The sequence below is a fragment of the Cervus elaphus genome, chromosome 5 (assembly GCF_910594005.1).
Source record: "Cervus elaphus chromosome 5, mCerEla1.1, whole genome shotgun sequence".
Taxonomy (NCBI): domain Eukaryota; kingdom Metazoa; phylum Chordata; class Mammalia; order Artiodactyla; family Cervidae; genus Cervus; species Cervus elaphus.
The window spans coordinates 28,181,942-28,208,073 of NC_057819.1; the positions used below are offsets into that span (position 1 = coordinate 28,181,942).

The window sequence follows — 26,132 nt, forward strand, 5'->3', positions numbered from 1 at the left end:
AGTACTTTGGCCACCTGATGGGAAGAGTTGAATCACTGGAAAAGACCCTGATGCTGGGAAGGATTGGGGGCAGGAGGAGAAGGGGACCACGGAGGATTAGATGGGTGGATGGCCTCACCGACTCGATGGACATGACTTTGAGTGAACTCCGGGAGTTGGTCACGGACAGGGAGGCCTGGCGTGCTGCGATTCATGGGTTTGCAGTGAGTCGGACATGACTGAGCTACTGAACTGAACTGAACTGAACATTACATAAAGTACTGGAAAGCCAGCCTACCCAAACTTCCTGGATAATCTATGAAGCAGGGGCTTCCCTTGTGGCTCAGTGGTAAAGAATCTACCTGCACATGAATGAAGTTTGAACCGTGATCTCACATGCTGTGGAGCAAATAAGCCCATGCACCACAACTACTGAACCCATGCTTAAGAATAACTCTAAGCCTATGAGCTGAGGCTACTGAAGCCCACATGCCCAGAGCCCATTCATCATAAGAGAGGCCACTTTAATAAGAAGCCTGCACACCGTAACTAGAGTAGCCCCTGCTTGCCACAACTAGAGAAAGCCCACGCAGCATTGAAGACCTGGCACAGCCAAAAATAAAACAAATGAAATTATTAAAAAAAATTTTTTTTTAAAAATCCTATAAAGCAGTGTGTGGAAATGTGAGTCCTATGGTATCTTCTGTAGTGAGTTGCTAATTCTTCACAGGGTGTCGCCTAGCTTCTGGAATGCATGTGGTGCATTGGGTCTTCAAGCTACTGGCTACTTCCTGTACAACCTGCTTGACTGAATGATTTCACTGCTGTGGTGGGGCATACTGATGTTCTGTGCATGTTCAGATAGTCTGGATCTCTTCAGGCTATATTAGGACAATCCTGGAGTAAAGCTGAATTTTTTTCTGTTCCATGATAATGAAAAATTTTCCTTTTTCCTGAGAAGGATACAAAAAATGCATTTGTGAAATAAAAGTCTGCATATTATGTATCTAAGGGCATGAAAATCTGCTTTAGAAACAATGCCATGTGTGCAAGTTGGATCACTACTTGACTGAGCTTGTGTCCAGACTACAGTCATTCTCTAGGCTACGTTGGGCTTCTACACCATCTATGCTACCTAATTAAACAGGATTATGATAGGCATATTCACCTTGCCATTCTTTAAGAGCATCCTAATCTCTGCCACCCTCCCTGCTGAGCCCCCTACCTGGAATGCAATATATATATATATATATATATATATATATATATATATATATATATTTTCATTCACTATCTTATCTGGGGGGTAAGTTTCAGAGCCATCCATCTGGCCTCCTCACCATGGTGGTCCTTAACAAAAGACCAGGGATCCAATGCAGGGGTTACTCTAATGGTCAAGAATGTCAATCCTGTCCAACAGCAGTCTCTTGCACCAGGGCTGATTTGGCCACTACTGAACGTCTAAAATAAGAGACAAAGACTGAGTCCCCAATATAGCACCATTACTAGGAGAGACCAACTAGCACTTGACTATTTTGGCCCTCAAAAGGCCAGTGTTTGTCCTCACAGGAAAATCTCATATTCCAGGCATGTGTTTTCTTTCCTGCCCCCAGGGCCTCAGCTGGCACCACTATCCAAAGGCTTACAAAATGTCTGGTCAGCCAGTATGCTATCCCACATACACTGCATCAGACCAGAGGACCCACTTTGCATTAAAGGATGTGCAAGACTATGCCCAGCACAAAAGGACCCACTGCATGTACCAGTAGCTGCTTCTGCAAGAGAGCTTTGCAACAGCCTAGTGAAAGCACAGTTGAAGCCCCAGCTTGGAAGCAATATTCTGCCAGGACAGGGTGCTGCCCTTCAGAATGCAGTCTATGAAATGGACAAAAGCCAGTGCTGTGTTCTCAAAGTGGAAGAACCCAGCAGTGAGGGTGGGCCTCACCAACCACCACTACCAAAGACCCTCCAGGGGCCCTGTGCTTCCTGGACATGCCACTCCAGGCTGCAGAGTTAAGAGGTCCTGAGCCCCACAGGAGACATACATTTCACCAGGGACAGAGCATTTTCCACTTAATAAAGATAGACATGACTTGAGGATTGTGCTCCTTGTAACCAGGGACCAGCAGGGAAGAGGAGCTGTTGTTTCTGCAGGGTGTCTGATACATCATGGGGAAAATGGGCTGCCATCATACACGGGGCAGGGAATCTGAGTTGATGCGGGTAACCCACCGAGATCCTTCTTGGTTTTCTTTCCCACTTGTGATGGTAACTGGAGAAACACCACAGCTCGGGTGTGAGAAGGTATTGGTGACCAGGGCCCAGAGCCCTTAGGAATGAGGATCAGGCTCATGCTCATGTCAGCAAGGGTGGTAGCTGTGAGAATCTGGAATGCATAACAGGTGAGAGCAAACAGTTGCAACAGGAGGTCTGTAGTTCATCCTGATTTCCCTCTTCTTAGTCTCTCTCTAGACAAACCCAACCTTGGAAGGGATGCTCTGTGCAGTCGTGGAGCTGAACCACCCAGATCCCTCTTCCAGGAACCTGCTGCCCAGTGGCTGGGACTTCCTCCACTCGCCAGCTTGTCCAGAGTTGGTCTCAGGGGAAAAGGGCTGCTTCACCTGAGCTCATGCTCTCCCCAGGACAGCCTGCCTCTGCTGACTGACAACCCAGGGTTGTAAGGGCCTGGATGTCATGGCCAAATATGAGACTTTTTTTTTTTTAGTACACATTTAATGAAATCAAAGAACAAAAAATATTGATTTTGGCATATTTTCACAAATAATATGAGACACTTTTACGAGTGATTCTCTTCAGAGCCCCTGCTGGTCTGGCCAAGGTCTCCACAACCTACAGTGCAGTTACGATTTTTCCTTTGACCAACCCATTCCTTTCTCTTCTCCCATTACTTCATGTTGATTCTCAATAAACATCTTACACACCAAACTTCATCTCAGTATCTGCTTCCAGAGGCCCCAACTTATGACACAGCCTGACCTTGCTGTCAGTGAGGAGCAGCACTTGGGTTGCAATAATGAACACAACTTGAACCAGCTGAAACAAACTTGGGGATTTATTATAAGGATATTTGGGCTATCTCACAGAAAAGTCCAATAATCAAGGCAAGAAAACAGCAGAGATGAACCCAGACTTCAAGACAAGAACCAGATCCTGGAACCCAGCCAGGATGCTCATGACTTGGCTTCCGTGGTGGCTTCACACTTCTCTCATTGCAGCTATGCCTCCTCATGTGGTAGAAAACACAGCCACTGACACCACTCACACTTATGAACCAAAGCTTCGGTTGTTAAAATTATATAGACAAACAAGAGTCCTAGCTTTCCAGAAGCTTCCTAATGGGGAAGATAAAACATGCAACAATTTTATCACCAGTGACAAATACATGTACAAGTTCACATAGGTTGAATAGGTATTAACAAGGAACAAGGGCATTTCAGTGGCAGTAGATCAACAAAAAAGCACACACACATAAAAGTGTAAAATGAGAGATTGTGGAACTCTCAAGTAGTTTAAGGAAGCAAAAACAGAACAAAACCAAAACTGTAAGAGGAAAGATAAAGTATTCAGAAATTATGAACAGGTATGGTTTTGTATAAAAGTCCTCATATACCATGAGGATATTACACCTTAAATCCACAATGCGTGTGTGTGTGTGTGTGTGTGTGTGTGTGTGTGTGCACGCACACACGCATGTGCTCAGTCATGTCCAACTCTTTGCAATCTCATGGACTGTAGCCCACCAGGCTCCTCTGTCCATGGGACTTGCCAGGTAAGAATACTGGAATGGGTTGCCATTCCTTCTCCAGGTGGATCTTCCTGATCCAGGGACTGAAGCCATGTCTCCTGTGTCTCCTGCAATGGCAGGCGGATTCTTTACCACTGAACCACCTGGGAAGCCAAGCCTACAATTAGCCACATGATATTTCAATACAAGAGTGTATAATCAGAATTGCATCTTAAAATAACTAGTATATATAAGTGCAAAAAATGGACTGAAAGGATGAAAAGGGCAAAAAATATGCATACAGCTGCAAAAGTAATGACTGAGTTAGTTAACTGGCATGCAGGCCAGCACTAGGTGCTCAGCATCTGAAAGCTTGTTGGTATTATGTTTGTAGACTGACAAACTCAATGAAATTGACAATCTGGGTACATACTGGAGTAAATGACCAAATGACTGAGATCTCAAGTGTAGGGTCCAAATGTCTATGGATGTATACTTTGCTATGTAATACAGATATTGGTAGATATGTCTGGTATTCTTTGGGTTCATTTCATCTCAGGGTTCTACATGTGATGAAAATGTCACATGAAATCAAAATATCAGGAACATACAGATCTATACAGATAATGGTGTCTGAAAATATCAAAGCCCACAAAGACAAGCTGAACACAAGGCAATCCTGGTATAGGTCTCAGAATTCATAGACGGGACCTCCAGAAGATCCAGTACTTAGTGTAAGGAATAGAATAGAAAGTGTGCTCTGCAGGATTGCTTCCACACCAATGGAGGAACCTGGGTGGTGAAAGAGGAAGGGAAAGGAGATGCTCCTCCTCAAGTATTCCATCTAAATGTCATTTATTGAGCTTCACAAAACCAGAAGTAAATCCAGCCTAACTTTAAAATTGGCTTTCTTCTTGATGCAGCATTTGTAGTAGGAATCGGTGAGGGGAAATATATTTTTGTGGTTTACCAAGGTGACTTAAAAACATGACACTAAGAATTTCTAATTTCAGAATCAGAGGCCTCTTGTGACCCTTCAGAAGACAGAATGCCAGGTGAGTTCTACACCACACACCTGGGATGTGGAACATCAGGTATTTTGATAAACAAAACCCCTGCTGCCAGCATCAGCCCTGACACAGGATGACTGACATCAGATCCTTAGGAAACACATTTGCCCTTGGGAAAACACATTCGCCCTTGGGATTCGATCAAAAGGCCAGTGAAGTTTCATCATCTCATAAAGGAAGTTCTAAGATTAACTGCTTAGTAGTTCAAAAATAATCTAGAACAGGAGTGAGCAAAACTAGGAAGTTTTTAGACAACAGACTCCTCAGCCGAATCCAAGACCCAACAAGTCAATCAATGGGCTGAGGAAAGAGACCCACGATAGATGGAAAAGAAAAAAAATGTGGGGGGGGGGTGGGGAAACAAAACAAAACCCAACAACCCACAAAGTAAAACACCACACTGTAACTACTCGTTCCTTTACAAAGGTCTGTTTCACCAACCTGGTAAAATGACCTTAAGGTATTAGGGAGAAAAGTAGGAAGTCCATAAATTTATGTATGAATAAAAATTTGGGAAATAGGACTTTGTTGAAATTCTGGTACAATAGTTCATAAAATTACCCTCATTTATTTAGTATTCCAATTTTCCAACAATGATGTAAAATTGTAGGTAAAGAAAAAAATACTGCTAGAATCACAGGTACCAAACACCACACTGGTAAGACGACTTGTGCATGAGAGAAGGCCTGATTTTTTCAAGTATGGAAACAAGGTCAATGCTAGACTTTTCTGAATTTCACCATCATACAAAAAACATAGTTGATTTTGTCGAACAACATTATAAAGAGATTGCTACAAAATTCTAAATAAACCTAGGCATGGTTCGTGCATTTTCAGAAGGAACCACCCTTATAAAATGGTAAGCACACATGGGAACTTTCTCATGTGCATGATACAACAGGTGAAACGCAAGTGAAACACTAACATTTCCAGTGATGAAATAATAAAAAGCTTGATTTCTGATACCTGTCTGGTAATCACAGAAATCTGCAGGAAGGCAAAATAGGCTTCCTGGGATACATAAAAAATATGGTTCTCACCACAAAATCCTTTATATTTTATATTCTCTGGATAGTGATTCTCAAATACCTAGTTTCTTCATCTAATTTTTATGGAATATTTTACAAAACACCAAAAACATAATAGCAGCACACAATATTCATGACAATTCATCACAGTAAATTAAAATACAAGTTGTACTTGGGTGACATAGCACTTAAGATACACACACTGGATGCATGGAGGCACCTCATTACACAAGGAGGGCATTCTGCTCCAAGTTAATGCCACTGAGCAGGAGTGTAGAGCCACAGTTCATTCTCCTCACAATTTACTCGTGCCATTCTGCAGTTCTACACTAGAATACTTATTAATCAGGTTTTATATAAACTGTTTCTCAGAGTCTAGGATCCAAAAGACTTTATATAATGTTGGCTTTTGCTACTAAAGAGAAAGGTCAGTGCCAATAATACAGCCTTTTATAAACTAACAAATCATAAGGAAATGTGTTGATATTACTCATGCTACTTATTGAGCAGTAAGACATGTCCTATGAGTTATCATTTTTATAGTATTATTAAAATAGAAAAACCAGTGGCACATGGTATGTCTTGATAGACATCAGAGGCACTACAAGGCATGTACATCTCATGCTCCCAATTACATTACCATATGTAATTCCAAAATACAAAACACAGCCTGTGACACAGGAAAATAAGCCATAATTATATACCATGGAGAAATTTTGTATTCCAATGACTCAATTTATTCACATTTTTAGAAACTTCACACTTGAGCCTTAATATAATTTAGAACCAGTTATTTTTGGTACCTATGTCTATAAAGAGTGCGTGGCTTTCTGATAGCCACAGTATTCTTCTGTACTGTTAATTTTCTACTGAAAAAGGTTTGAAAGGTTTTTGAAATCCACTGCAATTCATAGGGTCATTCTCCCTCTGAATTCTAATATAATAAACACATTAATCTGCTGAAAGCTTCCCCAACATAACCTATTTGGAGTTCCTAACTTAAAAGTGTATTCAGACATATAATGTGATGTAACTATTATCTGAAAGATTTACCATAACTGATTCTAGGGGCATGTATTTCTAGTGTCTTTAAACTGTTAGGTATACCCACAGGATCCAACATGGTGGGGTTACTTGCTGAAGATTGTCCTATATTTAGTATTTTCAAAGAATTCATTCCTGAGGGCATCTTCTCATGTACAATGAGCTGTTATTTCTTGATGAAAATATCACCTCACTTGCTGTATTCATGAAGTTTTCCTTAACTCACTGGAATAGGATTCATTTTCAGTGGGAATTTTTCCAATGGCTAATGAAATTTGATCTCTGGAAAGCTTTCTGATAGTCACAGTATTCTTCTGTACTGTTAATTTTCTACTGAAAAAGGTTTGAAAGGTTTTTGAAATCCACTGCAATTCATAGGGTCATTCTCCCTCTGAATTCTAATATAATAAACACATTAATCTGCTGAAAGCTTCCCCAACATAACCTATTTGGAGTTCCTAACTTAAAAGTGTATTCAGACATATAATGTGATGTAACTATTATCTGAAAGATTTACCATAACTGATGAGGTAAGATCTCTGTCAAAGACTAACATTAACACCATTCTTAGGATTTCTTTACTGTATGAGTTCTCCGATGATTAATAAGCTGTGACTTTTGGGAGAAGGCTTTCCCACACTCACTGCATTGAAAAGGTTTCTCTCCTGTATGAATTCTCTGATGATTAACAAGCTGTGACTTCTGAGAGAAGGCCTTTCTACATTCACTGCAACTGTAGGGTCTCTCTCCTGTGTGTGTCCTCTGATGTGGTATGAGGTGTGACTTCCGAGAGAAGGCTTTGCCACAGTCGCTGCATTCAAAGGGTTTCTCTCCTGTATGTGTCCTCTGATGATTTATGAGACTTGATCTCTCCCTGAAGGCTTTCCTACATTCACTGCATTCATAAGGTTTTTCTCCTGTATGAGTTCTCTGATGTCTAATTAGTTCTGATTTTTCAAAGAAAGCTTTTTGACAAAGACTGCATCCATACGGTTTCTCTCCTGTGTGAATTCTCTGGTGAGTATTGAGCTGTGACTTCTGGGAGAAGGCTTTTTCACAATCCCTGCATGCATAAGGTTTTTCTCCTGTATGGGTTCTCTGATGTGTTGCAAGACTTGACTTTTCACCAAAGGCTTTCCCACATTCATTGCATTCATAGGGTTTCTCTCCTGTGTGTGTCCTCTGATGTGATATGAGATGTGACTTCTGACAAAAGGCTTTCCCACACTCACTGCACACATACGGTTTTTCTCCTGTATGAATTCTCTGGTGATTAGTAAGGCTTAATTTTTCACTGAAAGCTTTCCCACATTCACTGCACTCATAGGGTTTTTCACCTGTATGAGTTCTCTGATGTCTGACAAGCTGGGATTTCCTGCTGAAGGCCTTCCCACACTTAGTGCATACAAAGGGTTTTTCTCCTGTGTGTGTCATCTGATGTGATAAGAGGTGAGATTTCTGGGAAAAGGCTTTCCCACACTGGATGCATCCATGAGGCTTCTCTCCTGTATGGGTTCTCTGATGGTTAATAAGACTAGACCTCTCTCTGAAGGCTTTCCCACATTCACTGCATTCATAGGGTTTCTCTCCAGTATGAATTGTTTGATGTCTAATTAACTCTGATTTCTCAAAGAAGGCTTTTCTACAATCACTACATCCATAGGGTTTTGTTCCTGTGTGGGTCCTCTGATGTGTGACAAGCTGTGACTTCCTGCTGAAGGCTTTCCCACATTCTCTGCATTCAAAAGGTTTCTCTCCTGTATGAATCCTTTGATGATTGATGAGATTTGACTTTTCACTAAAGGCCCTCCCACATTCAGTGCATCCATAGGGTTTCTCTCCTGTGTGTGTCCTCCAATGTGATATGAGATGTGACTTCCGGGAGAAGGCTTTCCCACACGCACCACATTCATATGGTTTCTCTCCTGTATGTGTCCTCTGATGGGATGTTAGCTGTGACTTTTGGGAGAAGGCTTTCCCACATTGGCTACAATTGTAAGGTTTCTCTCCTGTATGAGTTCTATGATGTGTAATAAACTGTGACTTCTGGGGAAAAGTCTTGCCACATTTACCACAGCCATAGGCTATTTCTCTTATATGTCTGCTCTGATGTTTAATGAGACTTGATTTCTTACTGAAGCGTTTCCTACATTCACTGCATTCATAGAGTTTCTCCCCTGAACGACTTCTGTGATATATGATAATCTGTGACTTCTTATAGCTAACTTTATCACATGCATAGTATTTTAACCAAGTATCAGTTTCCTCAGTCTTCGTATGGAGAAATAATTTATCAAATATGTTTAAGTCAGCTGGTTCCATTCTTCCATAGTTTGCTTTCGGAATAAGAAAATCTAAATGATGTTTTAAAATTAACCCATCTATGTCACCTTCTTTGTTTGATTTCCTTAAAGGAATAAAGTTTGTGCTCAGATTAAACTTTTTTCCAAGTGCATCACATTCATGATCTTGTTTCATATTTTTAAACTTCTTGTTATCCTTGTGCCAAGTCATGTGACCATTTACTTGAAAGACTTGATCTATGAAGAAAAAAAAATCCTGTAAGTTCTTCCATGGTTGTGCTTACTGAATAAAAACCTAGAAATGCTATTTGAGGGAATCAATGCTTTTTAATGTTTAGTTTCCTAATATGACTGCAATGTCTAACCTCCAGGTATTGAAAAACACTTTAAACAAGAACAGAAAGCAGACAGTAGATTAAGTTTGAATGAAACTGACCACCAACTTGGGGCAAAGGGTGTAATCACTGAACAGGCTACATGGGCTTACTACACAGGTCCTCAGTGTCACCTGCCTCCCTTCAGCCACACTCAGAGGACACTGCAGCTCAGGTCAATTGTGGGGCCTAACCAGGGTGCCCACATCTCTCCACCAAGAGATGGAGATGGGCTGCAAGTGCCTTCTTGGGCCATACTCAGGTATGCCAGATACTCTGGAGCCCTAATGTTCCCTGGGGCAATACTCAGTCACTGGGAGACAGGAGGCAGAGGGTGGCACTAGATTTCTGGTCCCTCAGAGGGTTCCCAGAAGCACACTGTTCATGCATTCCTCTCTCACGCCATCTCGCTTCCCCTTCTCCCACTAACACTGTGGAGATCACAGGCCCAATAAGTATCTCAGGGTCTGCTTCTGAGGGTCCTTGAATTAAGTCAGTGTCACACAACAGGTAACGAGGAGGAGGGCCCAGCTGATCAGAGCAGTGCTGGATGCTTGGTGGTGCCACATAACTCACAAAAGAAGATGAGAACCGGGATCTACACTAGCTAGCAATTTGGGAAGTTCAGACTAGACTTAGTTTTAAGTGAGAATAGAGAAGTCTTTCAAAAGATGTTTTCCAAAGGTAAAAAACTTAGTAAAAAAAAAATGGCAGAAAGAAGTAATTCTATATACTCCTTGTCTAAGCTACAGAAAAAGCACAACAGAACTTGACCAGCCAAGGGGAAAAGTGGACCAACAGTTTGGGAGGAATGATAATCCATTTTCTGACATAATAAGGCTGAACAGAGAGGGTTTCCCATCAGAGATACCCAAAGCGAGGAAAAATAAAGCCCTGATGGTCAAGCACAGGTGTCTTTGACCACAGAGAGGAGGAAGGACAGGAGGAGATTAACCACATCAGGGGACAGAATACCTAATAAGAAGTCAAAGTCCCAGATGTGAAAGACTGGGAGTAACATCATGGGCCAGACCAGCTGGAAACATTTCACTTCAAGCTACAAGCAAAGAAGCCACATGTAATGTGATTCACTTCAGTAGCTCATGTTAACTGTTCTGAATCACCATTAAAGCTTTGAGATTTTGAAAAGAGCCCTCTAAGGCACATTTCAAGGATGCCAACCCCCACCCAGCTGAGACTGACTTCCACTTTCTCTCCTCTGCCTGGTCTTCATACACTCACCTAGTGAGTCTGAACTTGGAATTTCTCCATCTCCTGTCCATGGCTCTTCTCCTTGCTCCAACTTAAGGATGACACCAGGTTTCATAACTTCATACCCTGTTCAGGGAAAATGACAAAGACCTTGGCCCCTACTGCATGGCCTTTGAGGCCTCTGAAGAATGAGCAAGGTTTAGAATGAACTGACCCAATGAAGCTACCCTCATGAATACCAACAAAGTAAACAATCCTCAGAGGAATAGTAACAGTCTCCCCAGTGGATAACAAAGTCTAAGAATCTTTGACTTCTATAACTCAAGTCCAAAACCATAAACCCTACAGAGGCTCTGTAGTTGGTCTGCCCTGGTTCAAATTCAGGCTCTTTCATTTCCGAGCTATCATGCCTTGGGAAAAATACTTAACTTTTTTCTTTGTCTCAATTTCCTCATGAGAAAAAAAAAAAAAAAAAGCAACACACCTGCCAGACAGGATTGCTCTTACGATTGAGTCAATATAAGAACAATATGTGAAATTCAGTAAATTACATGCCTCAGGAGCTTTGTTGCTGTTCAGTCACTCAGTCGTGTCCAACTCTTTGCGACCCCATGGACTGCAGTATGCCAGGCTTCCCTGTCCTTTACCATCTCCTGGAGCTTTCTCAAGCTCATGTCTACTGAGTCAGTGATGCCATCCAACTATCTTCAATCTTTCCCAGCATCAGGGTCTTTTCCAATGAGTTGGTTCTTCACATTAGGTGGCCAAAGTATTGGAGCTTCAGTTTTAGCATCAGTCCTTCCAATGAATATTCAGGATAGATTTCCTTTAGGATTGACTAGTTTGATCCTCTTGCAGTCCAAGGGACTCTCAAGAGTCATTTCCAACACCACAGTTCAAAAGCATCAATTCTTCAACACTCAGCCTTCTTTATGGTCCAACTCTCACTCACATCCATATATGACAACTAGAAAAACCATAGCTTTGACTATACAGACCTTTGTTGGGAAAGCCTCAGGAGCCTCACTACCACTATTACTATTAGCTTCAGAGGCAGCACAATGAAATTAAGACTTCATTATTGGAAGATGAGGTTCAAATACTTTCCCTGGAACTTTCACAGACCAAGAACTTTGATCTCTAAAATTTAGGTCCAAAAATCATTAAAATTTTGCAAGTCCCAGAGCTCTCAGAAACTAAAAAACAAGCATGGTACTAGAGACAATACAAGGTCTTCTGGGCAGTTTTTCCGTTTTTTGGCCATGCCACGAAGCTCTCAGGATCTTAGTTCCCTGACCAGGGATTGAACCCGGGCCCCCTGAAGTGGAAGCACAGAGTTCTAACTGCTGGACTGCCAGGGAAGTCCTGGGTAGCTTTTCTTACCTAGTGACACGAGACTGCTATAATTCTCCAACATGACATCCTTGTATAAGTCCTTCTGATAGGGGTCCAGTAGTTGCCATTCCTTCTGGGTGAAGTCCACAGATAAATCTTCAAATGAGAATGACCCCTATAAGAGCACAATCCTAGTGAATCAGAAGCAGGAATCACTAGGTGATGTAGGAAACAAGTACCAGAGCTTGAACACATCATTCTTATCATGGTAAGTTACAGAATGTCTATTGGGTCCCAACTTTTGCACTCTATTTTGTGGGATAAAAGGCAATTATGCATTCTTTCATCCCCTCATTTACATGAGAACTGAAATACATGACTTTAAAATTTCCAAATCACCAACAAAGTTTTCACTGAATGTCAGATTTGGCACCAGAAGAGGCGCTGACAAAAGAAAGATAATAAAACAATATCCTCAAAAACTTCTTAGGTTGTAGACATATACAAATGTGTACGTTTATAAACAAAGCAAGCTGCTTTAAGAGTTGAGGCAGAAAGGCCAGTGAGGGCATGACATGGGTCAGAGAGGGAGCCCAGCACTCCATCTATGGTCATATCAGTCTCTATTGAAGAGGTGATATGTGAAATAAGTTTTAGGAAATTAGTAGTGGTTTCCATAGAAAAGGGGGTACAAAAGCATTCTGAGTGACAGCAGGTCCAAAATGGGGACCCAAACTGCTAGGGTTAACACAGTATAAACAGTTCAGTCAGACAAGGTCACAGGGTACATTGTAGTGACTGGACTGCAGGCCACAGTGGGAGCAAGGCAGATGTGGTTACCACACCTTCTCACTGCTGACAATTAGCCATTAGAGCTTTTACAGGATGGAAGTGATATAACCTAATTTAGATTGCAGAAAGATATCCAGACATTTTTAAAATTAATTTTAATTATTTATTTTTATTTTTGACTGCTCTAGATCTTTGTTGCCGTGTGTGGCCTTTCTCTAGCTACAGTGCACAGGCTGCTCAGTGAGGTGGCTTCTTCTGTTGCAAAGCACAGGCTCTAGGGCACATGGGCTTTTGGTAGTTGTGGCATGCAGGCTCAGTAGTTGTGGCATGTAGGCTCTAGAGCAAGGAGGCTTAAGCAGTTGTGGCTCACAGGCTCTGGAGTGTAGGCTCTGTAGTTGTGGTGCATGGGCTCAGTTGCCCCATGGCATGAGGAATCTTCCCAGACCAGGGATAGAACCCCTGTCTCCTACATTACCAGGCAGATTCTTAACCAATGGACCACTAGGGAAGTCACGGTATCTGGATTTTAGATCAAGATGGATTTCTGTCCCAAAGTCTCCTAAGATGACAAGAAAGCACAAACATATGCTTTTAAAAATTCAAAATACCACCAGAAAATAAAAACCTGACCAAAACAGCACATCACACACTTTGAGAGTGATGAAAGGGAAAAACCTACAATCAAGAATACTCTGCCTACCAAGGAACTTGTTCAGATTTTATAGAAATCAAAAACTTTACAGACTAAAGAAACCTAAAAGAATTCAGCACCACCAAACCAGCTTTACAACAAATGACAAAGGAATGTCTCAAGGTGAAAAAGAAAATTAAGAAATGAGAAAGTCCACCAGTAAAGGCAAAAACACACAGTAAAGCTGGTAATCCACACACAAAGCTGGTAAGAAGGTTAAAAGACAAAGCTAGTAAAATCATTTATCAATAAGCAGTTAAGGGATCACAAAATAGGTGTAAAATATGATAACAGTAGGGAGGAGAACACAAATGCAGGCTTTTAAAAATGCATTTGAAATTATAAGATGAGCAACTTAAAGTAATCACTTACATATACACATTGCTATACAAAGATCTCATGGTAACCACAAATCAAAAAATCTGTAATAGATATACACACCAAAAAAGAAAAAGGGATACAAGTCTAACACTAAAGAAAGTCATCAAATCACAAGAGAAGAGAACAAAAGACAGGAAAAAGGAGACTTACAGAAACAAATCCAGAACTTCTCTGTTACAAGACAAAAGAGGACACTATATAATGATTAAGGGATCAATCCAAGAAGAAGCTATAATAATTGTAAATACATATGCACCTAACATAGCACCTCGATGTATAATGCAAACGTTAACAGACATAAAGGGAGAAATTGACAGTAACACAATAATGTGCTGTGCTGCTGTGCTCAGTCACTTCAGTCATACCCCACTCTTTGCAACCCTATGGACTGTAGCCCACCATGGTCCTCTGTTCACTGGATTCTTTAGACAAGAATACTGGAGTGGGTTGCCATTTCATTCTCCAGAGGATCTTCCTGACCCAGGGTTTGAACTTGCATCTCCTGTGTCTCCTGCATTGCAGGGGGATTCTTTACCACTGAGCCACTGGTTTTATATATTACGCACACACACACACACACACACACACACACACACACACACACACACACACACATAAATTAGGGGACTTTAACACCCCACTTACATCAATGGGCAGATCATGTAGACCAAAGAATCAGTAAGGAAACACTGGCCTTAAAGAACATATTGGTTCTTTAAATTAGTTAATATAAACATAGAGAACAATCCACTCAAAACCAGCAGAATACACAATCTTTTCAAGAGCATGTGGAACATTCTCCAGATCACTGCAAAACAAGCTTGCATAATTTTAAGAAAACTGAAATCATATCAAGCATCTTTTGCAACCACAACATGGTTGAGGTTAGAAAGAAAAAAAAACAAACTGCAAAAAACACAAGCACATGGAGGCTGTAATATGCCAGTAATTCAATGGACCACTGAACAAATCAAGGAGGAAATAAAAAAAAATACCTAGAGACAAATGAAAATAAAAACATGATGACCCAAAACCAATGAGATGCAGCAAAAGAAGTTCTAAGAGAGTTTATAGTGATACAAGCTTACTTCAGAAAACAAGAAAAATCTCAAATAAACAAGCCAACCTTACATGTGAAGCAACTAAAGAAAGAAAAACAAAATCCAAAGTTAGTATAAAGAAATCATACAGATCAGAACAGAAATACCTGAAATAGAGATAAGAAAAAAAAAAAAAAAAGGAAAAGATCAAAGAAACTAAAAATTGGTTTTTTTAAAAGACAAAACTGACAAACCTTCAGCCAGACTCATCAGGAAAAAAAGGAAGAGGGCCCAAATCAATAAACTCAGAAATGAAGTTACAACCAACACTACAGAAATAGAAAGGCTCATAAGAGACCACAAGTAACTATACGCCAATAAAATGGTCAACTTGGAAGAAATGCAAGAAAAAGACATACAAAAAGGCAAAATGGTTGTCTGCAAAGGCCTTACAAATAACTGAGAAAAGAAGAGAAGCTAAAGGCAAAGGAAAAAGGAAAGATATACCCATCTGAATGCAGAGTTCCAAAGAATAGCAAGGAGAGATAAGAAAGCCTACCTAAATGATCAGTGCAAAGAAATAGAGGAAAACAATGGAATGGGAAAGACTAGAGATCTTTTCAAGAAAATTAGAGATACCAAGGGAAAATTTCATGCAAAGATGGGCTCAATAAAGGACAGAAATGGTATGGACCTAATAGAAGTAGAAGATATTAAGAAGTGGCAAAAAATATACAGAAGAACCATACAAAAAACATCTTCATGACCCAGATAACCATGATGGTGTAATCACTCACACAGAGCCAGACATCCTGGACTGCGAAGTCAAGTGGGCCTCAGGAAGCATCACTACGAACAAAGCTAGTGGAGGTGATGGAATTCTAGTGGAGCTATTTCAAATTCTAAAAGACGATGCTGTGAAAGTGCTGCACTCAATATGCCAGCAAATTTGGAAAACTCAGCAGTGGCCACAGGACTGGAAAAGGTCAGCTTTCATTCCAATCCCAAAGAAGGGCAATGCCAAAGAATGCTCAAACTACTGCACAATTGCACTCATCTCACACGCTGGCAAAGTAATGCTCAAAATTCTCCAAGATGGGCTTCAACAGTACGTGAACTGTGAACTTCCAGATGTTCAAGCTGGATTTAGAAAAGGCAGAGGAACCAGAGATCAAATTGCCAACATCCATTGGATCATTGCAAAAGCAAGAGAGTTCCAGAACAAAATCTACTTTTGCTTTATTGACTATGCCAAAGCCTTTGACTGTGTAGATCACAACAAACTGTGGAAAATTCTTCAAGAGAAGGGCATACCAGATCACCTTATCTGCCTCCTGAGAAATCTGTATGCAGGTCAAGAAGCAACAGTTAGAACCAGACACGGAACAATAGACTGGTTCCAAATTGGGAAAGGAGTACGTCAAGGCTGTATACTGTCACCCTGTTTATTTAACTTATATGCAGAGTACATCATGTGAAATGCTGGGCTGAATGAAGCACAAGCTGTAATCAAGATTGTTGGGAGAAATATCAATAATCTCAGATACGCAGATGATACCACCCTTATGGCAGAAAGTGAAGAGGAACTAAAGAACCTCTTGATGAAAGTGAATGAGGAGAGTGAAAAGGTTGGCTTAAAACTCAACATTCAGAAAACTAAGATCATGGCATCTGGTCCCATCACTTCATAGGAAATAGATGGAGAAACAATGGAAACAGTGGCAGACTTTATTTTGGGGGCTCCAAAATCACTGCAGATGGTGACTGCAGCCATGAAATTAAAAGATGCTTGCTCCTTGAAAAGCGTCTTTTCAAGATAAGCTATGACTAACCTAGACAGCATATTAAAAAGCAGAGACATTACTTTGCCAACAAAGGTCCATTTAGTCAAAGCTATGGCTTTTCCTGTAGTCATCTATGGATGTGAGAGTTGAACTATAAAGAAAGCTGAGCACTGAAGATTGATGCTTTTTTACTGTGGTGTTGGAGAAGACTCTTGAGAGTCCCTTGGACTGTAAGGAGATCCAACCAGTCCATCCTAAAGGAAATCAGTCCTGAATATTCATTGGAAGGACTGATGCTGAAGCTGAAGTTCTAATACTTTGGCCACCTGATGCAAAGGACTGACACTGGAAAAGAGCTTGATGCTGGAAAGATTGAAGGCAGGAGGAAAAGGGGACAACAGAGGATGTGATGGTTAGATGGCATTACCAACTTGATGGACTTGAGTTTGAGCAAGTTGCAGGAATTGGTAATGGACAGGGAAACCTGGCATGTTGCAGTCCATGAGGTTGCAAAGAGTCGGACACGACCAAGCGACTGAACTGAACTGGAAGAAATGGACAAATTCTTAGAAAAGTATAATCTCTTAAGACTGAACCAGAAAGAAATAGAAAATATGAACAGATCAATTACCAGTAATGAAATTGAATTAGTAATTTAAAAACTATCAACAATAAAAGTCCAGGACTAGATGACTTCACAGGCGAATTCTACCAAACATTTAAAAAGTTAATACCTATCCAAACTGAAACTACCTGAAACTATTCCTAAACTTGCAGAGGAACACTTCCAATCTCGTTCTATCAGGCCATCATCACCCTGAAACCTAAACCAGACAAAGGTATCACACACAAATAAAGAGAATTACAGGCTGATATCACTGATAAACATAGATGCAAAAATCCTCAACAAAAGACTAGCAATGTGAATCCAACAATATAGCAAAAGGATGGATCATACACCCTGATCAAAATGAGTTTATCCCAGGGAGAGAAGGATTTTTCAGTATCTGCAAATCAATCAACATGATATACCACATTAACAAACAATAGAATTAAAACCATATAATCATCTGAATAGATGCAAAAAAGGCTTTTGACAAAATTTAACACCCATTTATGATAAAAACTCCACAAAGTAAGCGTAGGAGGAACATACCTCAACATAATAAAGGCCATATATGACAAACCCACAGCTACCATCATATTCCATGGTGAAAAGCTGAAAGTATTCCTTCTAAGATCAGGAACAAGACAAAGATGCCCACTCTTGCCACTTTTATTCAACAGTTTTGGAAGTCCTAGCCATGGCAATCAGAGAAGAAAAAGAAATAAAAGGAGTCCAAATCTGAAATGAAGAAGTAAAACTGTCAGTTTGCAGAAGACATGATACTATACATTGTTGTTTAGTTGCTCAGTCATATTTGACTCTTTTGCAACCCCATGGACTACAGCCTGCTAGGCTCCTCTTTCTGGGATTTCTGTCTGGACAATCTTGCATGGGATTTCCCAGGCAAGAATACTGGAGTGGGTTGCCATTTCCTTCTCCAGGGTATCTTCCCAACCCAGGTATTGAACCCTTATCAACTACCAAGTCTCCTGCAGTGCAGGCAGATTCTTCATTGCTGAGCCACTGGGAAAGTCCCTGAAACTATACACAGAAAGTCCTAAAGATGCCACCAGAAAACTACTAGAACTCATCAATAAATTTGGTAAAGTTTCAGGATACAAAAGAAATACACCAAAATTCATTGCATTTCTATACACTAATAGTGAAATAACAGAAAGAGAAATTAAGGAAACAACCCCATTTACTACTGCATCAAAAAGAATAAAATACCTAGAAATAAACTTATCTAAGGAGGCAAAAGACCTGTGCTCTGAAAACTACAAGATGCTGATGAAAGAAATTAAAGGTGATACAAACAGATGGAAAGATACACTATGTTCTCGCATTGGAAGAATCAATACTGTTAAAATGACCATAATACCCAAGACAATCTACAGATTCAATGCAACACCTATGAAATTAGGGCATTTTTCACAAAACTATTAATAGAACAAATAGTATTAAAATATGTATAGGAACATAAAAGACCCCAAATAAGCAGGAAAGAATCTTTAATAGAGCTGGATGAATCACACCCCCTGACCAGACTATACTACAAGGTACAGTAATCAAAACATTGTGGTACTGGCACAAAAGCAGACATATACATCAATGGAACTATATAGAAAGCCCAGAAACATACCCACACATTGACTAGGGTCAATTAATCTACAACACAGTAGGGAAAAACATACAACAAAGAAAAGATAATCTCGTCACTATGCAGTGCTAAGAAAACTGGGCAGTTACACGTAAATGAATGAAAGTAGAACCTTCTCTAACACCACATACAAAAATACACTCAAAATGGATTAAAGACCTAAATGTGAGACTGGATGCTATAAAACTCCTTGAGGAAAACACAGGGAGAACACTTTTTGATATAAATCTCAAAAACAGTTTTTTGGATCTGTCTCCTAGAGTAATGGAAATAAGGCAAAAATAAACAAATTGGACTTAATTAAACATAAAAGTTTTTGCACAGCAAAGGAAACCAGAAACAACATTTAAAGACAACCTACAGGATGGAAGAAAATATTTGCAAGTGATGTGACTGACAAGGTCTTAATTTCCAAAATATACAACAGCTCATAAAGCTCAATATCCAAAAAACCACAACAATCCAATCAAAAAATGGGGCAGAAGACATTAATAGACAGTTTTCCAAAGAAGACATATAGATGGTCCAAAAGTACATGAAAAGATATGTACCATCACTAATTATTAAAAAAGTACAAATCAAAACTACAATAAGCTATCACCTCACAGCAGACAGAATGGCCATCATCAAAAAGTCTACAAATAATAAATGCTGGAGAGGGCATGGAGCAAACGGAACCCTCCTACACTGTTGGTTGGAATGTAAATTTGTGTAGCCACTATGGAAAACAGTACGGAGGCTCCTTGAGAAACTAAAAATAGAGTTACCACAGACTTGGCAATCCGACTCCTGGGCATATATCTAGAAAAGACGAAAACTCTTATTTGCAAAGATACAGGCACCTCTTAAGTTCACAGCACTGTTTACAATAGCTAAGACAAGGATGTGACCTCAATATCCATGGAAAAATGAATGGATAAAGATGTGGTACATATATACACAGTCACAAAAAAAGAATGAAATCATGCCATTTGCAGCAACATGGATGGACCTAGAGATTATCATGCTGAGAAGTCAGTCAGACAGAGAACGACAAATATTATGATATCACTTATATGTGGAATCTAAAAAAGTAATACAAATGAACTTATTTATAAAACAGAAACAAAGTCACAAATATAGAAATCAAACTTATGGCTACCAAAAGGGAAAGGAGGGAAACGTGAAGGGATAAATTAGAAGTTTGGGATTAACACATACACACTACTATATATAAAACCCCATTGATAACCAAAAAGGACCTGCATAGGGAACTATATTCAATATCTATAATAACCTATAATGAAAAAGAATCTGAAAAAGAATATATATATGCATATATATATAAATGCTATAACCTGAAAGTAACACAACACTGTAAATCACCTATACTTTGATTAATAAAATACTTATAAGAGATTGTTCATATTAATATTACTTATAAAAACTATATTTATATAACAAATATACCAAAAAGTATAAATATTCCAAGTGTCCTTTAAGTGGTGAATGGATATATAAAAAGTGATATATCCAATATAATGGAATAATAATCAACAATAAGAATGTATTTCTGACATATACTAAAACATAGATGAACCTCAAAAATACTATGCTAATTGAAAGAAGCTAGAAACAAAAGATTACACATTTATAAAAATCCATTTATATATTTCCAAAAGGAAAACCTATATAGACAGCAAGCAAATTAGTGATTGCTTCAGGCTGGGGATGGGAGGAGGAACTGACTGTAAATGTCACAAAGATTCTCTTGGGATGACAGAACCCTTCTAAAACTGGATTGTGATGATGGTTATATAACATAAAGTTACTAAAAAAATTACTGAATTATACACTTGTCAGTGATGTCAGTGGATCCTACTGATATCATAGTTCAATAAAGGTGTTAAAAAAATAACAATATTAATCAATTTATGCCAACATATATGACAACTTAGATGAAATAGATATACTTCTTGAAAAACAATGTACTTAAAAGTGACAGAAGAAAGAAGGTCTGAATTAGTCCTTTAACTATTACAGGAATTAACACTCACAATTTAAAACCTTCCTTCAAAAAAACCTCAAGTTTTAGATGGCTTCAGAGGAGAATTCTTCCCAACATTCAAGGAATAAATAAGATAGCATATAAATTCTTTCAGAGAATAAAGAGTGTAAACGTCTCAACTCATTTTATACGGCCAGTAGACCTCTAATCCCAAATCAGACAAGAACACAGCAAAAGAACAATACAAGCTCTTAGAGAATCAAAATTCCTAACAAAGTGTTAGCAAATTGAATCTAGCCATGCAGAAAAGGGGCTTCCCTGGTGGCTCAGACGGTAAAAAGTCTGCCTGCAATACAAGAGACCAGGGTTTGATCCTTGGGTTGGGAAGACCTCCTGGAGAAGGGAATGGCTATCCACTCCAGTATTCTTGCCTGGAGAATCCCATGGACAGAGGAGCCTGGAGGGCTACCGTCCATGGGGTTGCAAAGAGTTGGACACGACTGAGCGACTAACACACACATATGCATAAAAAGTATAATGTGGCCTGACCAAATGAAGTTTCTTTCAGTTATGTAAGATATTGATTCTGAAATCACTATTATATTAACAGAATAAAGGAGAAAAGCCATTATCATTTCAAAATGCAGAAAAGGCATATTGTGAAAATCTGTTCATTGTAAAATACTATCGACAAACTAGAAATAGGAGGAAATTTAATCTGATAATCATAATCTATAAAATATGTAAAGCTAGCATCATACTTAATGGTATAACACTGAGTGCTTGGTCTCTGAGGACTAGAACAGCACTGTCCAACAGAATTTCTTGTGACGACTGAAATGCTCATATCTATACCATCCAATATAGTCACTGGCAGCCATCAGTGTCTACTGAATACATCAAAGGTGACTAGAAACTGACTTTTCTATTTTACTTAATTTTAATTAAACAGTATGTGAAGCTAATGGCTATAGGTTATATAACTGGGTTTTGTGCCAGTTTTTTTGGGATGGCAGGTCTCTGTGCTATTAGTGGTGGGTCCCTCCTGAATTTATGGAACAAGGTAACTCACAGTGGGCTGCTGGAGTCTCCAGGTGGACACTGGCCATGCTAGAAGGACCAACCATTGGATTGGAGAGTTGGGGCTTTCAGAGAGATGCTATCAGTCCAACCTCCACGGAGCAGACAGGGCTGGAGGCTGAGTTCCATCAAATGGCCAGGGATTTAATCAATTATACCTACACAGTGAATACCCAATAAAAACTCTGGATATTTCTGCCTCAGGTTAGCTTTCTGGCTAGTAAGCAGACATAGGCCAGGAGGATGATGTATCCTGATTCCACGGGGAGAGGGCACAGCAGCTCTGTTTGGGACCCTGCCAGACATCACTCTGTCTCTTCATTTGGCTGGTCCTAATTTGTGTCCTTTGTAATAAAACTAGTTTTAGGTATAGCACTTTCCTAAGTTTTGTGAACTGTTCCATCGAACCTGAGGGGGTCATAGGAACACCCCAAATCTGCAGCCAGTTGGACAGAAGTGTTGTGTGTGGCCTGAGGACTCTCAAACTTATAGCTATCGACTAACGTGAAGGCACTCTTGTTGGGGATGGCGCTCTCACCCTGCAGAGTCTGTGCTAACTCCAGGGGGCTGGTGTCAGAGGTGAGCACCTGTGATGTGCTATGTAGTGCACAGTGCAGGCCTGGGTGTTCCTAATGAGACAAGGGTGTTCCTAATGCCACCTCTAGTCCACAAAGTACTGCAGGAGGTCAGAACAATACAATGCGAGGAACAAGTATAAATACTGAAAACAACATGTAAAACTGTCATAGATGGCATGATTGCATAAAGAAAATCCAAAGACCCTACAACAATTAGAATTAGTTAACTGTGGACATTCTTCTTTGACATCACATCAAAACTGGTCTCACAAAAATGAGCTGCAATGTAGAATCTTCATTCATATAAATGAACTTCTCACACGGTCACATTAAAATCTATTGTTTTATCTTGCTTCTTAATTGGATCATTTACTCATTAATGATTTTACAAATCATGCATTGGCCATGTGGAAAACTGGTTCCCTGAGTTTAAATCTCACACACAAAAAATGGCTTTACCAGCTAATTTTGTAAACATTTAATGCTGAAATAATTCCAATTTTACTAAACTCTCATATAATGTGGAAGCAACTTTTGATAAATTTTTTGACACTCGCATGATCTTGATAACAAAACTCAATAGGGATACTGAAAGAAGGGAAAAGCAAAGGCCAAGATACACGTGAATACTGATGTGAAAATCCTAAATAACATCACCAAGCTACTGTACTGAACAAAATATAAAGAAGAAAATATATTAAGAATAAGCTGGAGTTTATCGCAAAAATTCAAGGTTAATTTAATACTTTAAAAAAATCACTGATATTTACTATATTAATAATTAAGAAAAAACATATTATCACCTCAGTAGATACAGATAAAACACAAGAACTACAGATAACAGAAAAATCTAACAGCTTTTAAAAAGCACATTTATGTTTTTCAAAAAGAAGGACTAGATTTCATAAGGGAGAATATAAAAGTATGAAAAAGAACAAACAGATGAAACAACACACCAAAAATTGAAAAATAATCAGCATTTATTTGTTATAGAATGTCTTAGCAAACTAGGAAGTCAGTTGAATTTCTTTTTAGTAAAAAAAAGTATTGCTGATATTTTTATAAACATGGAAATCTAACCAAATCTAAAGAAAAATTATTAGTTAGTAAATGGGCTTATGAAGTTCCTGAATACCAAGCCAATATGCAAAAATCGAGTATATGTCCATGTTTTGGCCATACTTTTAAAATTATACTGAAATTTTATGATAACTAAATTTTAAACTACTAATTATAGGTCTAGGGCAGAAGATGTACAAACTGAGCTTTGATGTATTTTGTGGTACTAGAGAGCAGCGTTCTAGTTAGTAAATAAAGAAAAATGTTACAAGGAGGGTGTTATCATTTTGCAGCTCCTAATGAAATGATCCATATAAGTAGTGATCATTTAAAGCCATAGCAAGACAAAGAGAGACCTGTGGGCATCGTGTACAACAACTTCTGAAGCATTCTTGCCAAGAAGTCACACTTGAACCTGATCAAACCTCAGTGTGGAACTTTCTGTGATGATGGAAACATTCTTTACCTGTGCTACCCAGTTTGTGGCTGTCCAATCTGTGGCTACTAAGCACTTGAGAGGGGACAACCGTGACAAAGGGATTTAACTGAATTAACTTAAGTTCAGTCGTATGTGGCCGGTGGCTTCAGTACTGGACAGCACATCTCAAATCTACCAATTTACAGGAAACATAGGTGACAACACACCAGTAACACCATGGGGATTCATTACCCACCACATCACTTATTCAGAGCCTTCAGATAGTGAGAAACTATAGATCAATGGCCTGGCCTCTTCAACAAATGGTTTGGATAGAAAAAAATACGCAGTACCAAGATTAAGAGACAGATCAGCTGCACTGTATGAACTTTACTTAAGAGTCTGAGCAAACAAATGACAGTTTATGAATTTATGAGACTAATGGAAACTTGATAATGGCTGGATTTGATGATATTAAGAAGCTGCCTTCAGGGACTTCCCTGATGGTCCAGTGGTTAAGAATCTGCCTTGCAATGCAGGGGACACAGGTTTGAGTCCTGGTTTGGGAATTAAGACCCTAAATGCTGTGGAGTAACTAAGCCCATATATCGCAACTACTGAGTCCATGTGCTACAACCAGAGACCTCTGTTGTAATGAAAGATCCTGAAAGATGCAGGAAGACCCTGCATGCCACAACTAAAACCTGACACAGCCAAATAAATAAACTTTTTTTTTAAAGCTTTGAAAAAAATAAACTGAGGAAATAGAACGTATATTTCTTAAAAAAGAAGCTGCCTTCATTGAAGAGAAGGTTGCAAATGCAATAAATCTCAGAAACAAGTGAAAGTGAAAGAAGCAAAACACAAATAAGCATGCACAACAGCAGACAAACTAACTGCAGTGTTTGCGTATAAACACTTAGGAATAAAACTAAACAGACAAGCAAGGAAATGGTTACAGAAGCTAGAGTCCTGGTTTCCTCTGTCAGGGAGAAGCTGTGATTGGGAGGGGATGTTCAATTTCTTGAAATAAAATGGTGGTTTCATGGGTATTCATTTGATAACACATTAAGCTGCATTTTATGAACTTTTCTCCATGTGAATTCTGCTTCACAACTAAAGAGGTAAATAAATAAATAATTATGGTGATTAAGTTCGGCTTTGGCATACTACCCTTGGGTCACATTCTGTGGAAAACCATGAAAAATGGCTACAATAGTTTTGTATTTATTACAATGTTTCTCCTGAGGACATTATCACTATATCATTTACTTAAAGGCTTCCCAAGGAATGACCGGTAAATACTTACTTTCCATGAAGAACTTTCCTTTTTCCTTTGGATAATACAATTCATATAAATATATTTATTACACTTGTCGAAAATTTGAGAACCAAGTTTATAGCTCATTCAATAATTATGTAGGACAGTAAGGCTTATAAAAATTGAAACTTTAAGAACTTCTCAAGGCCCTATAGTTATTGCATCACTGCTTTGACTTTGTCCCAGTTTGGATCTTCCATTCTGAGGGTATCTTCCCCTGACTTCTTAACAATGTAATCTTTCCTTTTTCACTCAAGTCTTACATACCTCTTATAATCCCTTGGAAAAATAATGAGGAATAAACACAAACTCACCTGTAACATGGTCATTTCTGCAGCCTGTGTGAGATGATCAGCAAGTCTGAGGTTTGTTCAGTTCTGTGGCCTCTGCTTTTATCCCGAAGCTTGGGAATGAAGTGTTCAACACCAGGAATGAATTTCTCTGCTGGGAATGCCTTTCTTGTCTCACAGGAGCAGGCTCATTTCTGGGGAACCAGGATCTGTGAACCTGGGGACCAATGCACTTCAATTGGTATATTCACAGTGCACCTAAAATCCCCTCCTTTCTTGCTAGGAAATAGGAGTTCATAATCATTTAAGGCCAGAGTGTGTTTTCTGACACAGGACTACCAGGGACAGAAATAG

General features: G+C 39.3%; 1 protein-coding gene across 7 annotated transcripts in view; it reads right to left on the reverse strand.

Moving 5' to 3' along the window:
- Window positions 1-3,034: 3,034 nt before the first annotated feature.
- Window positions 3,035-26,132, reverse strand: part of ZNF84 (zinc finger protein 84) — a 28,169-nt gene continuing 5,071 nt past the window's right edge. For 5 of the 7 annotated variants that reach the window (XM_043902227.1, XM_043902228.1, XM_043902226.1 and 2 more), the window contains 4 exons: window positions 25,803-25,995; window positions 12,139-12,265; window positions 10,786-10,881; window positions 3,035-9,406 (listed from right to left, as the gene is read on the reverse strand). In XM_043902227.1, the coding sequence (XP_043758162.1) occupies window positions 7,434-9,406; window positions 10,786-10,881; window positions 12,139-12,265; window positions 25,803-25,817 (2,211 nt within the window). In that variant the 5' untranslated portion in view covers window positions 25,818-25,995 and the 3' untranslated portion in view covers window positions 3,035-7,433. Of the gene's footprint in view, window positions 9,407-10,785; window positions 10,882-12,138; window positions 12,282-25,802; window positions 25,996-26,132 lie in introns of all 7 variants that reach the window. The other 2 variants (XR_006341084.1, XM_043902231.1) reach the window with 2 other exon arrangements.